This window comes from Lepus europaeus, chromosome 3, assembly GCF_033115175.1.
Source record: "Lepus europaeus isolate LE1 chromosome 3, mLepTim1.pri, whole genome shotgun sequence".
NCBI classification, from domain to species: domain Eukaryota; kingdom Metazoa; phylum Chordata; class Mammalia; order Lagomorpha; family Leporidae; genus Lepus; species Lepus europaeus.
The window spans coordinates 79,289,206-79,307,764 of NC_084829.1; the positions used below are offsets into that span (position 1 = coordinate 79,289,206).

General features: G+C 36.8%; 1 protein-coding gene across 2 annotated transcripts in view; it reads right to left on the reverse strand.

Annotated features, from left to right (window-relative positions):
* Nucleotides 1-1,137: 1,137 nt before the first annotated feature.
* IBTK (inhibitor of Bruton tyrosine kinase) overlaps nucleotides 1,138-18,559 on the reverse strand; it is an 88,631-nt gene continuing 71,209 nt past the window's right edge. For both annotated transcript variants that reach the window (XM_062186416.1, XM_062186415.1), the window contains exons 27-29: nucleotides 3,615-3,686; nucleotides 3,091-3,223; nucleotides 1,138-2,297 (exon numbers count right to left, since the gene is read on the reverse strand). In XM_062186416.1, coding sequence (XP_062042400.1) covers nucleotides 2,166-2,297; nucleotides 3,091-3,223; nucleotides 3,615-3,686 — 337 coding nt within the window. In that variant the 3' untranslated portion in view covers nucleotides 1,138-2,165. The remainder of the gene's footprint in view (nucleotides 2,298-3,090; nucleotides 3,224-3,614; nucleotides 3,687-18,559) is intronic.

Below are 18,559 nucleotides of genomic sequence, written 5' to 3' on the forward strand. Positions count from 1 at the left end.
AGATTTATTTATTTGAAAGGCAGAGTTACAGAGAGACAGGGAGAACAGAGAGATCTTCCATCTGCTGGTTCACTCCCTAAATGGCTGCAACGGTCTGAACTGGGCTGGTCTGAAGCCAGGAACTTCTTCCTGGTCTCCCACGTGGATACAGGACCCAAGCACTTGGGCCATCCTCTGCTGCCTCCCAGGCACATTAGCAGGGAGCTGAACTGGAAGTGGAACAGCCGGGACTTGAACTGACATCCACGTGGAATGCTGGTGCTACAGATAGCACCTTCACCCACTACATCACAGCATCGGCCTCCTATCATTAACTTTCTAGCCTTCCAAGCTCTACAGTTGTTTTAGTCAACCTTGAAAACCTGTTCTATCTCCCTGATCAGTTAAACTGGCCATTTCTAGATTTTCTTCAATCCTATTAGGTCTTCCTAGAGTTTAGGGGATTAGCTATGAATGAATTCCTACAGAGAGAGTAATAGTAGTATTGTAGGGTAAAACCCATCTCTTTCCTGGGCTTTTTGTTGGCAATGTATCATGTCATTATCTTCATGGAATCATTTAGGAATAAATAGTTTACAGTAGAGCTTATCTTTTACTTTACTAGCAAAAAAAAAATTCCTTTTATCCAAATAAAATTTTATACAATAGAACATTACATAAAGCAGATCATAAAGTGCAATTGCTCTGGTTATAATTCATAAAGGACTAATGCCTCCCAGACTGAATCAGCCCTTGCCTCTCCTTCACATCCCCATCCAACAAAGACCCCTGAGGGTGCTTCCCAAGCATCATGGAGTACACAAGAAAATCACCATTTCATAGCATCTTTAAATATTAAAGATGCCAGTATGCATAGAAGAATCAAAACTCCAAATGGGATAATTCAATTATTTCGAAGGCCTCTTTACTCCAACATCAATAAACATTATAAAATCCATTTTTTCTCAATTTACTCAATATAAAATACAAAACTTTAAATAGTTCCTATTTGGAAAACTGCTCTTTTTAAAACAATGTAGATGTACACAGCATCGATTTACAGACATATTGGGCTATTACTATAGCATATCAGAAAGAATAATTAGTAATTTTTCCCATAAGATGTTGATATAGTATAAGACATCAAACACACACTGGTGAAATGAATCAAGATTATTTTTATTGCACATTTGCTTACATGCCTGCTGCATTTTCAGTAGGGCTAAAGCTGGAAATTCTGAGTTAGTTTCAGTCATTTTTCCATCAACTGAATTATTGCAGTGAATTACTTGTATGTTGCCTTGGGTTTATCTTCCAGAAACTAGAACATTAAGCTTTCCAATTTATGTTGGTACTGGAACACAGATTTAACATTTGTTTTTGAAAAGTTAAACACTCAAAAACAAACCAAACAGTATACTGTGAAGAAAAAAAAGTAAATTTTATGTCTCTAAATATTTTCCAGGCTCAGAGAACTTCTGATTATACGCTAAGGTAACAGTAATTATATACTAACTCTTTTCCAAACTGTTCAACTCCTATATGAATTTAATTAGGAATTTATTTTAGAAAATTTTAATATTTGGAGAAATTATTTCACAATTAAGTTTAATAAAGTCCTCCCTCCCCACAAAGAAATCAATCCATACAATGACTCCAAATCTTATAAAGAAACTATTGTTCTAAAATATCCTGAACAGCTCAGAGTTCCTTTTTCCTTCCCATTGTGATCCTTTGCTTAATGCAAAATGGAGAAGAAATGAGTCCCAAGTGAAATAATAACTGGTGCTCCTACTTTAAGTTCATCAGTGCCATATTTTAAAAAGCACAGTGACAACAGGTATTTGGCAAAATCTTCTAAATTATTGATCTCAAATTCTCAGAAGTTATTTTTAACATACAACTGTTAAAATTTTACACTCCACTCATATTTTCCTTTGTAAGATCATTAAGAAACAATTCTATTTAATCTTAACCTAATAAGTTTTCCTTTCACACATTTTTACCTAAAAAGTTACTAAAATCACAATTCTGATTAATTTCATTTCAATCATACAAACATCATATGCTTCTTATTCTATTTAGAATGATCCGTTACCAAATCTGTAAGAACTTTTTCCACAGATTTTCTTTATACTATTATAACAATCACAATTATGAAAACTGCATCTCAACTCCACAGTGAACTAGCATCCATGCTTATTCCACATAGGTACTGCTAGTGGTCCCTGCGGTGTCCTTTCAACAATGACAAACTCATCAGGGTTGCCAAATGCCTCATAGAAAACCAACAAATCTTGTATTGCACGCTCTTCAATCTGAAAGGAGGGAGGGAGAAAAAAAGAAGTCTTGTTTTATTCTTTTAAGTACTAACTAAGCATGATATATATGTTTCCCATTTTCCTTTTGAGGAACTACCACTTTCCATGAGTATAAAAACAATGGAATTATATCAGGTACCCTGCTATTCCCTTGACCAGGAGAAGCTTGAAGCCTGAGCTACAATATATCAGATACCCACCATTCCTTGAATTTGAATTCTGAGCAGAAGGAAAAAGAAAGTGAAAATATTTGTTGGGATCCATTCATTCCTGTAGCTGGATGCTGTGAGATACTTTCTCTTATTGTACAAGTCTTCTAAATCTTTCATGTGAGCTCTCCAGCACAACTATGGGTCCCAAATATTTCTGTACCTGGCTCTGTGACCCATTAGCTAAGTTTGTGGAATCCGACCACCCCTCAAATAAATTCCCTTTTTCTTAAGTTAGCCTGAGTTGGTGTTTGTTGCTTACAACCTAAAAACTCTTAATTAAACAGAAGTATACCACTAAATACTGCCAATTCTTTTATCGGTTACTTTTAAAACCTCAAACAGTCCAAAAGATTACCAAAGCTAGTTCTAAATTAATCATCCTGAGCACCTTCAGTTTATACTTAAATTGTTGAATGTCTTGGTCTAGTTTTACATGGCATCTAAATTTAAACTTGGTAAATATATGAGTTTGTACCTGTCCAAAGCAAACAAACATAATTTTCTTAAGATCTTCGTATGAAATGTAAGTGGTGGTGTGGTTATTTCCTAAGTGAAACCCTAATAGGTATGTGACTTACCTGAATAAGAGCCAAGGGTTTTTCTCGACTTCTGATAAGAGCTGCTTCCTGTTGTAGCTCTTCTTCTACAATAGATGCGAAAGTGACTGGAGCTACTACTGAAGGAGCAGTCACTGAAGAAGATAGCCAGGGACTGAAAAGACAACAACAATGAGGTTCATTCATCTTCCCTACAAAATACTTGTTGGCAATACTATCTTTTTTTTGTTTGTTTGTTTTCCCAGTGACCTATGACATATGAGGACCTGGAAGCTTCTACAAAGATTACAAAATGATGAGGTGAGCAATACAAAAAAGGAACACTAATGTTTTATTTGAATGAGGGTTACGGAGAAAATCTTGAAAAAAATGCCACAAAGTAGAGATGGGGCAGAAGCGATATAAATAAGCAGCCTATGCAAAAGAGAGCATTCAAATAACACAGTAAACTCAGCACAATACTATTTCTAGCTTGTAACATTCTTTTTTTAATGCTAAGCAGCAGCTTAGCTTTGGAGATCCCACAACTAATAAATTAATCTTACTTGGGACTGTCTAGAAGAGGTAAATCTGAAATATGGTTGCATTCTGGTCCTGGAGTACCATGGGGAGAGCCTCTGCAAAACAAACCCCAAAAATGTAAATTAAAATTTCTAGTAATGTCAGTAAAACTGCTTATTAATATATATAGATTAGGAACTTCAAGTTCCTGACAAAAAAGACAAATTAACATGTTCCATCAAGTTTTACCTTTAAAATTACAATAAAATAAGCTATAGATACTTGTTTACAAAACATATAGAAAAACAGTACAAGAAACGAACAATTTTCCAACAATACAATAGAGGAAAACAGAACTCTGAAGAATGTTTTCATATTAATATTGCTTTTAAATAAAAACAAAATCAGAGGACCACATTCCAAAACACAAAGAAACCAGAACATTAACCATTTTGGTGGATAAATAATATAGTGCGATAAGCTAGTTATTATAGACAGAACAGAAATATGAGATATCATCTCTATCTTCTAAATAGGAGTAAGGAACCTTTTTTGTGCCAAGGGCTACTTGGTATTTATAATATCATATATGGGCCATATGAAATTATCAACTTAAAATTAGCCTGCTACAGATTTACTAAATTTTGAGTGCTGTCTGTAGTTGCCTTGGCAGGGCCAGGCCAAATGATTTTGTGGGCCTTATATGGCCAACAGGCCAGAAGTTCCTCACTTATGTTTTAAGAGTTCACAAGCTGATGGGGAAATAGTATATAAAATGACACATAACACAGGAAAGAATTTAAGACAGAATATAAGTGCTATTGACTATACATAAGAACTATAAAAATCAAAATGCCTTAGTCATGTGAGAGAGACTCATGGAGAAAAAATAAATAGAGAAGATAGTTATAAAGGGGTGTATGATGAGGGGGTAGAAAGCATTCCAAGAAGAGGAAAAATTAAAAATGGTACTGAGGGAATGGCTAATTGTGGAAGCTTAGAGCTACAAATGTCCTTAGAGATTATCTTGACTGCTTCTCTCTCAGCAATGGGGAAAATGGGGTTTAGACAGGCAAACAAAGAGTAAACAAATAGAGCTGAAAATATTAACTTCCTAGCTATTTTCACATATTTACAGGTCATATCTCAGGACTGTGGTAGGTGTTGAAAATCAAGGCTGATTAAAACTCAGTCCTGGAAGACCCAATATGGCTGAATAGGGTATAGGCACACTAACTTAAGCTGTTATGGGATACGAAATGAATGAAGGAAGGAAGGACTACGTTTCCAGAGGTCTGACTGACAAAAATTTTCAGCGAAGAAGCAGAAAACACAAAAACAACAAAGACTCCATGGGACAAAAGAAGAGAAGACAGAGCCACCACCACAGCGAGCCCATGGAGCAGAGCTGCTGGCTGTGGGCTTGCTGTCTCACATCAGGTAGGAAGAAATTGCTGTGTGCCCTGCCATGTGCAGTTTTAGCTGAGAGGGAATTCCAAGTCAACAACTGACTTTATTGTTTTTTTTTTTAAGATTTTATTTATTTACTTGAGAAGTAGAGTTGCAGAGAGAGAGAGAGAGAGAGCGAGAGAGAGAGAGAAAGGTCTTCCATCCACTGGTTCACTCCCCAAATGGCTACAATGGCTGCAGCTGAGCCGATCTGAAGCCAGGAGCTTCTTCCAGGTCTCCCACATGGGTGCAGGGGCCCAAGCATTCAGGCCATTTTCTAATTTCCCAGGCTATAGCAGAGAGCTGGACTGGAAGAGGAGTAGCTCGGACACAAACCAGAGCCAACCACTGACTTACTTAAGCGTGGAGAGCTGACTGGAGTCTGAGCAACTGCCAGGGAAGCTACAGATGCTTTCCTTTCCTCCTCTCCCACACTCACACAGCACACCATACTTAAGCAGCAAAAAGCCACTTGGCACATCTCTGTTCTGTTCCTATCAGCATCACACTCAGCCAGGGCAATGTGTGAGACAAAGGACAGATCCCCTCCCTGCATTAGCTCAGAGCTACGCTCAAGCATTCTACATGAGCCAGAGGGATTTGCCTAAGTTGCTGGGGACTAACACCAGAAGCAACCCATAAAAAAACTCTGCTCCCACCCTGGGAGATCTGGGAAATGACCCTGTAACACCAGGACTATAAATTCATTCTAAATTTCTCAGTGCCACAGGAATCTACCCAGTAGGCATAGGGAAGCACCTACCTGCATTCCACCTCTCTGGAGTCATATCCTTCACTGTAAAATCTCCTGATACCTTACAGTCACTTTGTAGGACTGGAACAGGGTTCACTTCACATCCTTGAGTCCTAGGACTAGGGCTGTTGGTATTATAAGCCACAGCACCAGTTGAACTCTCCTAGCAGGATCTGAGAAAGGGTACATCTGTATCACACAGTCCTATAGCCGGAGAAGTTGGACTCACAAGCCCTGGAATAATTCAGGATTGCCACTAGAATGAGGGGGCAGTCACTCTTGTCTCCCTCAGCACCCAGAACAAGGCCCTAGCTATCACATTCGCCCAGGAGACTGATAATAAATTCTCTGTGGGCCAAAGATACACACTCAAGGAAACCCTTATTTATCTGAAAGCCATACCCACCCTACAAACTGTAGCAGACTAGATCACTGTGTCATTTTCAGATGCATCTGACACTGATTAAGACAAAGACAACAGAAATTACTGAGACTACACCACTGGGCTCATTTAGAACTAAAGCCAAAGCAACCAGCCAAGTGATACCTTGCATCCCAGCTAAACCATAAACTCTTTTCCACTAACACCTACACCATAAAGAAGGGATGAGCAGACATCTATGTAGACACACGGGAGGTAACATGATGCCTCCAAAAGAACACAGTGACCCTCCAGAATTAGATCTTGAACTGAAGGAAATCTATAAAATGACAGAATTAGACTTCAACATAATGATTGTAAGGAAACTCAATGAGGTGCAAGATAATACAGATACACAGGCTAAAGAAATGAGGAAATCAATGAATGACATGAATGAAAATATTAGTAAGGAGATAGAATTCAATAAGAACCAAATAGAAATTTTGGAGGTTAAATCTTCAACCGATGAAATAAAAAATACAATTGAGAGCTTTAAAGCAGAATAGACCAGGTGGAAGAAAAAAATTTCTGACCTCAAGGACAAAAATTTTGAAATATCTCAGACAAAAATAAAGAGAAAAGAATTTAAAAGAATGAAGAAAGTTGACATGAAATAGGGGATACCATTAAATGACCAAACTTTGGTATTATAGGTATTCCTAAAGGAGAAAAGAAATGGTCATTGAGAATCTGCTAAATGAAATAATAGTTGAAAATTACCCAGATCTTGAAAGAGACATGAACATCCAGAAACAAGCTCAAAGAACCCCAAGCAGACAACCAAAAAAGGTCTTCTCCAAGGCACATTGTTGTCAAACTGTGGAAAGCTAAAGAAAAAGAAAGATTCCTAATGACAGTAAGAGAAAATTATCAAGTTACATATAAAGGAAAACCGTTAGATTAACATCAGACATCTCAGGGGGAACCCTACAGGCCAGGAGACAGTAGGATAATATATTCAAGGTCTTAAAAGAAAAAAAAAAAAAAAAAAAAAACCTTCCAACCAAGAATAGTATATCCAGAGAAGCTATTCTTTAAAAGTGAAGGAGAAATAAAGTATTGCCCAGATAAACAAAAACTAAGAGAATTCACCATAACCAGACCAGCTTTTACATGAAATTCTGAACGGTGTCCTGCATTAAGTAAACATGAAACACATAACACCACAAAATTCACTAACAGAGCAGTAGAATCATTATTCAATCAACAAAATGACAGGTCTTAGTACTTACCTATCAATACTAACTCTGAATGTAAATGAATTAAATTCACCAACCAAAAGACTGAAGTGGGTTGCATGGATAAAAAACTATAACCCCACTATGTGCTACCTATAAGAGACCCACTTCACAAAGATACACGCAGACTGAAACTGAAAGGTTGGAAAAGATATACCAGGCAAATGAAAACCATAAGCGAGCAGGCATAGATATCCTGTTATCTGATAAAACAGACTTTAAATCAAAAAGCGTAAAAAGAAAAAAAGGAAGGCACTATATTTTGACAAAAGGTTCTATTTGGCAAGAAGACAACAATCATAAACATATATGTTTACCAACAAAAGACCACCCAGATATATACTATTACTACATACTAAAAGAGCTAAAGGGAGAGAGTGACTCCAATACAATAATACTAGGTGACTTCAACACTCCACTCGCATCAGTGGACAGGTCTTCCAGACAGAAAATCAATAAAGATACATTGGAGTTGAAAATACTGTCAAGCAAATGGACCTAACAGACACTTATAGGACATTTCATCCAATAGCAACAGAACATGCATTCTTCTCATCTGATGGAACAAAGACATAAGCCTCAGCCATTCTGGCTCATTGCCCAAAAGATGGGTAAACATTGGAATTTATTCCTTGCCCTTGAATTTCTTTTCTTTTTTTTTTTTAACTTTTATTTAATAAATATAAATTTCCAAAGTACAGCTTTTGGATTACAGTGACTTTTTTCCGCCCTATAACTTTCCTCCCACCCGCAACCATCCCATCTCCTGCTCCCTCTCCCATCCCATTCACATCAAAAATCATTTTCAATTATCTTTATATACAGAAGATCAATTTAGTATACATTAAGTAAAGATTTCAACAGTTGCACTCACACAGAAACATAAAGTGTAAAGTACTGTTTGAGTACTAGTTATAGCATCAATTCACATTGTACAACACATTAAGGACAGAGATCCTACATGGGGACTAAGTGCACAATGACTCCTGTGGTTGATTTAACAATTGACACTCTTATTTATGGCGTCAGTAATTATCCTAGGCTCTTGTCATGAGTTGCCAAGGCTATGGAAGCCTTTTGAGTTTGCCAACTCCGATCTTATTTAGACAAGCTCATAGTCAAAATGGAAGTTCACTCCTCCCTTCAGAGAAAGGCACCTCCTTCTTTGATGGCCCATTCTTTCCACTGGGATCTCACTCACAGAGATCTTTCATTTAGTTGTTGTTGTTGTTTGTTTTTGCCACAGTGTCTTGGCTTTCCATGCCTGAACTACTCTCATGGGCTTTTTAGCTGGATCCGAATGCCTTAAGGGCTGATTCTGAGACCAGAGTGCTGTTTAGGACATCTGCCATTCTATGAGTCTGCTGTCTATCCCGCTTCCCATGTTCTCTCCTTTTTAATTCTAACAGTTAGTATTAGCAGACTAGTCTTCTTTATGTGATCCCTTTGACTCTTAGACCTATCAGTGTGATCAATTGTGAACTGAAACTGATCACTTTGACTAGTGAGATGGCATTGGTATATGCCACCTTGATGGGATTGAATTGGAGTCCCCAGGCACATTTCTAACTCTGCCATTTGGGGCCAGTCCGATTGAGCACGTGCCAAACTGTACATCTCCTCCCTCTCTTATTCCTACTCTTATTTTTAACAGGGATCACTTTTCAGTTAAATTTAAACACTTAAGAATAATTGTGTGTTAATTACAGAGTTCAAAATAGTATTAAATAGAACAAAAAATACTAAACGGGATAAAGTATTAAGTTGTTCATCAACAGTCAGGACAAAGGCTGATCAAGTCACTATTTCTCATAGTGTCCATTTCACTTCATCAGGTTTCCTTTTTGGTGCTCGGTTAGTTGTCATCAGTCAGGGAGAATATATGATATTTGTCCTTTTTGGACTGGCTTATTTCACTCAGCATGATGTTTTCCAGATTCCTCCATTTTGTTGCAAATGACCGGATTTCATTGTTTTTTTACTGGTGTATAGTATTCTATAGAGTACATATCCCATAATTTCTTTATCCAGTCTACTGTTGATGGGCATTTAGGTTGATTCCAGGTCTTAGCTATTGTGAATTGAGCTGCAATAAAGATTATGGTGCAGACAGCTCTTTTATTTGCCAATTTAATTTCCTTTGGGTAAATTCCAAGGAGTGGGATGGCTGGGTTGTATGGTAGGGTTATATTCAGGTTTCTGAGGAATCTCCAGACTGACTTCCAGAGCCTTGCCCTTGAATTTCAAGTCGGTCTCACATCTTATTGCCTTTATATGCCACCGGATATGGCCACCTGAAAAATCAGTTCCAGGAATTCACTTCTACCTGCTGGCCCCTACTCCCAACCCCATCCCTAGCCCTCCAAAAATATAAAAAGATCCAGCCCCTGAAGGTCAGATCCTTCTGCCATGCGTTCCATCACATGCATGCTAGTAGCTGGTCACCTACCTCTGAATTTATTCTCTGAATAAATTCAGTCTAGTTGTAAATTTATTCAATGCCTCCTCTCTATTCTGCACCTCTTTTCCAACGCTTATGGTGCCCTGTGAGGAGGCACCAATCTGCAACTCTTTTTCCTAACATCATCAGCACTTGGAACATTTTCTAGGATTGACCACATATTGGGCCACAAATCAAGTCTCAGCAAATGAAAAAAGATTGAAATCATACCAGGTATTTTCTCAGACTATAAAGGAATAAAACTTGAAATCAACAACAAGAACAAGAGAATACACATAAATACTTGGAAATTAAATAATATGCTTCTGAATGATTAACAGGTCATTGAAGAAATTAAAAAGGAAATCAGAAAGTTTCTTGAAGTAAATGAAAATGAAAACAAAACCTGTGGGTTCCAGCAAAAGCAGTATTTTTTTTTTTTTTTTTGACAGGCAGAGTGGATAGTGAGAGAGAGAGACAGAGAGAAAGATCTTCCTTTTTGCCGTTGGTTCACCCTCCAGTGGCGCATCACGCTGATCCGAAGCCAGGAGCCAGGTGCTTCCCCTGGTCTCCCATGTGGGTGCAGGGCCCAAGCACTTGGGCCATCCTCCACTGCCTTCCCAGGCCACAGCAGAGAGCTGGCCTGGAAGAGGGGCAACTGGGACAGAATCCGGCGCCCCGACTGGGACTAGAACCCGGTGTGGCGGCGCCACAAGGCGGAGGATTAGCCTGTTGAGCCACGGCGCCGGCCAAAAGCAGTATTAAGAGGGAAATTTATAGTATTAGGTGCTTACAATAATAAAGATCCAAATTAAGGATCTAATGATACATCCTGAAGACAGAAAAACAGGAACAAACCAAGCCCAATATCAGCAGGAGGCGAGAAATAATAAGGATCAGAGAAGAAATAAATCAAACTAAAAAAAAAATAAAAGATCAACAAAACAAAATGTTGGTTTTTCAAGAAGATAAACAAAATAGATAAACTACTAGCTGGACTAACAAAGAAAAAAAAAGAAAATGATTAACTAAAATAACATATTATTGAAATAACAAAGGATCCTAAGAAACTACTACAAAGAATTATATGCTAATAAACTGGAAAACCTTGAAGAAATGGATAAATTCCTGGATTCATAAAATCTAACAAGATTAACTCAAGAAGATATGGACAATCCATACAGACCCATAACAAGCAATGAGATTGAAGCTGTAATCAAAAGTCTTCCATCAAGAAAAAGTCCAGGACCTAATGACTTTACTACTGAATTCTATACAACATTTAAAGAGGAAGTAACACCAATATTATTCAAATATTCAAAAATATTGAACAGGATGGAACTATGCCAATCTCTTTTCATGATGCCAACATTACTTTGAAACCAAAATCTAGCAAAGGCACAAAACAAAAACTATAGACCTATATCTTCAATGAACATAGATGAAAAGATTCTCAACAAAATACTAGCAAATTAAAACTGAAACTACATCAAAAAGATCAAATGCGATTTAACCCAGAAATGCAAGGCTGGTTCAACATTTGCAAATCAATAAATGTCATAAATCGTATCAATAGAATGAAAAATAAAAACCATGATCATCTCAACAGATTCAGAGAAAGCATCTAATAAAATTCAACACACTTTCATGATAAAAACTCTACAAATTAGGTATAGAAGGAAGCTTCCTCAAAATTATTAAGGCTTTTTATGACAAACCAACAGCCAATACCCTCCTGAATGGGGAAAAGCTGAAAACATTTCCCCTCAGAACCGGAACAAGACAAGCATGTTCACTTCACCACTCTTATTCAATATAGTACTGGAAGTTTTAGCAAGATCAATTAAGCAAGAGAAAAAGAAAGGGCATCAAAATTGAAAACGAGGAAGTCAAATTACCCATGTTTACAGATGACATGACATTGTACATGGAAAACCATTCCACCAAAACGCTATTAGAATTGATAAACCAATTCAGTAAAGTTGTAGGTTACAAAATAGACATACAAAAGTCAGTAACATTTTGTATGCCAGTGGTGAACTCATACAAAGAAAAAGCAAGAAGGAAATCCCAGTCAAAATAGAAACAACAACAAAAAAAAAAAACAAATCAAATAGTTAGGAACAAGTTTAACCAAAGTGAAAGATCTCTGCAGTGATGGTTATCAAACATTGATGAAAGAAACCCTCAAAGGCTGGCACCGCAGCTCAGCAGGCTAATCCTCCGCCTGCGGCACCGGCACACCGGGTTCTAGTCCCAGTTGGGGCGCCGGATTCTGTCCCAGTAGCTCCTCTTCCAGGCCAGCTCTCTACTGTGGCCTGGGAAGGCAGTGGAGGGTGGCCCAAGTGCTTGGGCCCTGCACCCCAAGGGAGACCAGGAGAAGCACCTGGCTCCTGCCTTCGGATCAGCACGGTGCATAGACCGCAGCACGCCGGCCACGGCGGCCATTGGAGGGTGAACCAACAGTAAAGGAAGACCTTTCTCTCTGTCTCTCTCACTGTCCACTCTGCCTGTCAAAAAAAAGAAAAAAAAAGAAAGAAAGAAAGAAAGAAACCCTCAAAGACACCAAAAATGGAAACATATTCCTTGCTCATAGATCAGAAGAATCAATATCATTAAAATGTCTATCCTACTTAAACCAATCTATAGATTCAATGAAATCCCTATCAAAATACCAATCACATTCTTTACAAAACTAGAAAAAGCAATGCTATGATTCTTATGGCATCATAAAAAGATACACAATAGCCAAAGTGATACTGAACAAGAAAAATCCATCTAGAGGCATCAAAATACCTGATTTCAAAGCATACTACAAAGCTTATAGTAATTAAAACAGCATGGTTGGGGCTGGCACTGTAGTGGATGAAGCTCTCTGCTGTGGCCTGAGAAAGCAGTAGAAGATGGTCAAAGTGCTTAGACCCCTGCACCCATGTGGGAGAACCAGAAGAAGCTCTTGGCTCCTGGCTCCAGATCAGCCAAGCTCAGGCTATAGTAGCCATTTGGGGAGTGAAGCAGCGGATGGAAGATCTCTCTTTCACTCTCTGCCTCTGTCTCTCTGTAATTCTGCCTTTCAAATAAATATATAAATCTTAAAAAAAAAAAAAAAAAGAAAAAGAAAAAAGGCATGGCAGTGCCTAAAAACTGATACACAGAACCATGGAACAGAAAACAGAGCCCAGAAATTAATCCACATACAGCCAACTGATTTTTGACAAACATACCATACAGTGGAGTAAGGACAATCTCTTTAACAAACAATGCTGGCAAAACTGGATTTATATATGCAGAAGAATGAAATTAGATCCATACCTCTTTATATATACAAAAATCAACTCAAGATGGAGCAAAGACCAAAATTTAAGACCTGAGACTATGAAGCTGCTGGAAGAAAAAGTAGGGGGGAAATACTCCAAGACATTGGTGTAGGGAACAACTTCTTGGAAAAGACCCCCAAAGCACAGGCAACAAAAGAATAACTAAACAAATGGGACCATATCAAACTGAAAAGCTTTTGTACAATAAAGGAAATGATCAAAAGTGTGAAGAGACATTCAACAGAATGAGAAAAAAAATTTGCAAACCACCTATCTGGCAAAGGATTGTTATACAGAATATATCAGTAACTTGGAAAACTCTACAACAAAAAAAATAACCAATCCAGTTGAGAAATGGGCAAAGGACTTCAATAGACAGCTCTCAAAAGAAGAAATACAGGCCGGCGCCGTGGCTCAATAGGGTAATCCTCTGCCTTGCGCGCCGGCCACAGCAGCCATTGGAGGGTGAACCAACAGCAAAGGAAGACCTTTCTCTCTGTCTCTCTCTCACTGTCCACTCTGCCTGTCAAAAAAAAAAAAAAAAAAAAAATACAAATGGCCAACAAATATATGAAAGAATGCTCAACATCACTAGCCATCAGGGAAATGTAAATCAAAACCACAATGAGCTATCACCTCACTCCTTGTCAGAATGTCTCAAATCCAAAATACAAAGAGTAACAAATGCTGGGGAGAATGTGGATAAAGAACACTTATACACTGTTGGCGGGAATGTAAATTAGTGCAGCCGCTGTTGAACACACTGTGGAGATCTGTTAAAAAACTAGGAATAGACTTGCCCGTATGATCCAGCAATCCCACTACTGGGTATATACCCAAAAGATTTGAACACAATAAATCAAGGAGATACCAAACCACCATGTTCATAGCAGTACTGCTCATGGTAGCCAAAATTTGGAATCAACCACGGTTTCATCATCAGATGAATGGATAAAAAGATGTGGTATATATACATAACGGAATATTATTCAGCTATAAAAAACCATGACATTCTACAATTTGCAGTACAATGGATATAACTGAAGAGCATTGTGGTAAGTGAAATAAGCCTGACTCACAAATACAAATACCATATTTCTGCCTTAAATGTGGGAGCTAAAATTAAAAAAAAAAAAAAAAACAAGAAGAAAGAAAAAAAGAAAGAAATGTCTGTTTATATCAGTGTTGCTTCAAATATAGCTTTGTAAAACTCCGTTTTATATCTTTGTAAAATCAATGGTTAAGAATGTCATGCTACTATAGTTTTAATGATCTGTGATTACTTTAAATGTTACTGTATATGGGTGAAATGGTCATTTTTCTATTCAATTATTGTTTATAGCCATTATCTATATTCTCACTAAACTAGGGTCTTTTAGCTTTTTATGTGTTAAACTTCTTATTCAGCAAAATATTAAGCCTTTTTACTGTAATGTAAATTTAAAATATGCTATCCCAAAACTAAAAACAAGACAGAAAAAGAGGAGCAAGGAAGGTGGGGGAGAGGAAGGGATGGAGAGAAGGGAATATCATTACATTCTTTGAACTGTGTCTACAAAGCACACTGTATCTGTTAAAAACTAATTCAAAATTTTAAAAAACTAAAATCATATATTAAAAAAAACCCTTGATCCCCTCCTTCAAAAATTCTGTTTGAGGAGATTAAAAAAACAACAACACTATGCTTGTACAATGATAAAGCAGTGTTCATGAATACTATAACTAATACCAACACTAATATGTACAAAGTACTATGGATTCATGGACAAGTAAACATAACTGTATACACTGATGGTTTCAATGAGGAAATGACATTGAGTCTAAGGAAAGTAGCAATGAAATAGTATTCTGATTGCATAAATACAGAGAATTGTAAATGGTTTTGGTTGCTTACTTATGTGCCATTCTCTTCAATAAATAAAAAATGATTAGATTGAGGTTAAGGAGGAGATTTAAAAGAGAAATAAAATAAAAAGAAACAGTAGGGCCAGAGTATAAAAATGAATGCAGTAAAAGCTAAAATGTTTAGACCTGATGTGTGGGCAAACAAATTTACTGAGTCTAATTACTTCCATGTAGATTATTTCATTTAATCCTTGCAATTCTCTATACTGCATTACACAGATCAGGAAACTAGGACTCAGAATATTATACAATTTGTCTGGTTCACAGATTGGGTAAATTGCAGAGAGGGAATTCAAATCCAGGTCTTTTTCACTTGAAATATGTTTCCCATTATGACACAGATGTCTTTATTTCTTTATTCCTCTTCATCTGGAATGCATTCCATTTCAAATGTCTCCTTGTTCCTTAAATATTGGCTCAAATATCACCCTCTCTTTCCTCCTAAAAAACTTCAGTCACTATTAAAAAGCTTCACATACTGTTATTATTGTTTACACATCTGTCTTAGCTACTAGACCAGTCTCTCAGGATACAGAACTATGTTTCATTCTGTGTTTCATTCATTTTTGTATCTCAATGTCCAGCAGAATATCTGGCACATAGTATTTGTAAAAAAAGTTATTACAGAATAAAAGATTGAAACACAAAGTTAAAAAGTTTTTTTTTTTCTATATACAGGGTAAAATAGCAGAGTTTGTTGTGGTTTTTGTTGCTATTGTTATTTTAAGGCTCCAATTCCTTTAAATTACTGATAACTTTTTCTTCCATATATAGATACTTAAATAAAAATGAAGTGAGAATGGGTCTAGTTATAGGGTTCTTAGTTTTAATGCTGTTCTGTGACTTAAAACCTGCTAGATCTTAACTGACCTGTAACACCCAAGTAACAGAAATCCCAGGGCAAAGCAGATGACAACACTACAAGGAGAAAAATGAAGCACAGAAGAAATGAGCTAGAAAGCTATTGGGACAAATTTGTTATGAGATGATAAGACTATAGACTAGGATGACTATAAAATAAACAGGAAAAATTCTACATTCTGACAGAACTATGTTAGAGACTAAATGCAAATTCTCTTGATTGGTTAAGTCCCTTGGAATGTCTTAAAATCATTCTAAGGCTAGAAATTAAAGGCTAAGACATTAAAGAATAACATAGAACAAAACACAGATAACGACTTAAGTGCTCAGAAATCACCCTGGTGGTCTAAGGATCAAATAAAATGTTTTGAAACTGTCAAAGAAATGTGAAAACATTATAGAATCAATTATTATTTAACTCCTAAGTAACAAGCAGCAGCTAGACTGTCCTTGAAAATGATAAACCAAAGTGAAGCAACCAGAATTTAAGCATAAATAGATATTTATGTAATGTTTTATGATTGTTAAAGTACTTTCACTGTTAAAAGCCTCAGTGTAAATCTGTGCAACTGGTATTATTATTATTATTATTCTCATTTCATTTATGATGAAACTGAAGCTCCGAAAGGTTCAGAAAGGACAACAGTGTGAGAGTGAATCTCAAGTATGCTTCGTAAGACTACAGCCCCAGAACTCTTTCCAGTAATGATGTTTTCAGTGAATAATCACATTAACTTGGAGCTTATCAAAAGTTCATCTTAAAATAAAGCAAAGTTGTGGGGCCAGAGCTGTGGTTTAGTAGACTAAGCCTCCACCTGTGGCGCCAAAAAAAAAAAAAAAAAAAATTGAACTATGATTGAACACACATCTAAAACATCCTAAATTTTCAAATAAAAAACATAGCATTAGGTTTTATATATTAGTAACAAAGACAAACACTAAAATAGAAAATGTGTATAAAATTTAGCCTTCTGGAAAAGTTTTACTAAAATTTTTGTAATATTTTTGTTCAAACTGAAGAATATTAATACTGATAAATTTATAAATTCAGAAAACAGTTAAATTACTTTTTGCTCATACAGTTGGCATTTTTTAAAAATAGAATTTTGTACTAGCTTAATTACAAAGATTTTATATAAGACTAGAGTTGATGCAATCATATAGTGATTACTTTTCTTTGTCTCACAAAGAGTTTTCTTACTACTTAGAACCATAAGTTCACATTGTCTGTCCAGAATTACGTAACAAGGTATTTAAGTGAAAAGAAATGAAAAATGAAACACAAGAAATGAAGACATACAATAAACAAATAAAAGTTGCCCAAATCCTTCTCTTCTACATTTTAATACTCCCAAATGACATTCCCATTCCTGCCTGAGCCTGAAAAAAAAATCACATTTACTACAATTAAAACAGGAATGTATAATCTGTGGAATTTCCCAAGATGAGCCCCTTCCCCTGCCACCCTCACTCCCAAAGGATCTACAAGCATTCCTGTCTTCTTCCTTTAACTCCCACTATTTCCTCTGTTTATATTGCCTTTTTGTCTTTCAAAAACCCCATCCTATGTTCAAAAGCTTGAGACAATGAAAGGGATTGAATCGATCTAGGTTTCCTATTCTTAGCCACATGATCATAAGTACAATGAACACATATTTGGAGTTGAATACAAAGTGTTTACGAACTGAAACAGCTCTAACCCTTCTTCCTCAATGAAGTCTTTCCAAGCAACTCTAGCCCATGGTCATTTTTCCTTTACTCATTTGGCACTTAATTATATTTTTTTTTGTCATCTCTTTTGTACTAGTATATTGTAACTGTAACTGCATTCTTGTTCTGTATGTAACAACCATATGTGTTTATAAGCATTTAGATTTACCAACCACATTTCAAACACATTAAAAGCTGGGCCTGTATATTATTATACTCCTATATGAGGGAAATTTGTAGAAAGTGGAGTTAAAAGACGAGTTAATTTTGGAACAAAAATAATTTAAATCCATACATTTTTTTTTTTTTGACAGGCAGAGTTAGACAGTGAGAGAGAGAGACAGAGAGAAAGGTCTTCCTTTCCATTGGTTCACCCCCCAAATGTCCACTACGCGCCACGCCAATCCAAAGCCAGGAGCCAGGTACTTCCTCCTGGTCTCCCATGTGGGTGCAGGGCCCAAACACTTGGGCCATCCTCCACTGTCTTCCCGGGCCACAGCAGAGAGCTGGACTGGAAGAGGAGCAACCGGGACAGAATCTGGCGCCCCAACTGGGACTAGAACCCGGGTGCCGGCGCCGCAGGGAGAGGATTAGCCTAGTGAGCCGCAGCACCAGCTCATACATATTTTTTCATAAAATGCGTTTCCATTACCTTTCTGAAAGTCCCTTGTGTGTATCCAACAGAGATCAGTAGAATATTATGTATATTTCAGGTGTTTCATTAAATATTTTACAATGTAATATTTGATATTTCGTTTTAAAATAAGTTCAGTTGTCATTTATATTTTTTCCATGATAAAGTAAGTGAAACCCAAGCTGTGCAATTTCTTTATGAGGCTCATTATAGTGATAGCCACAGCTATTTAAAATATTAACTCTCATATCAACAACTAT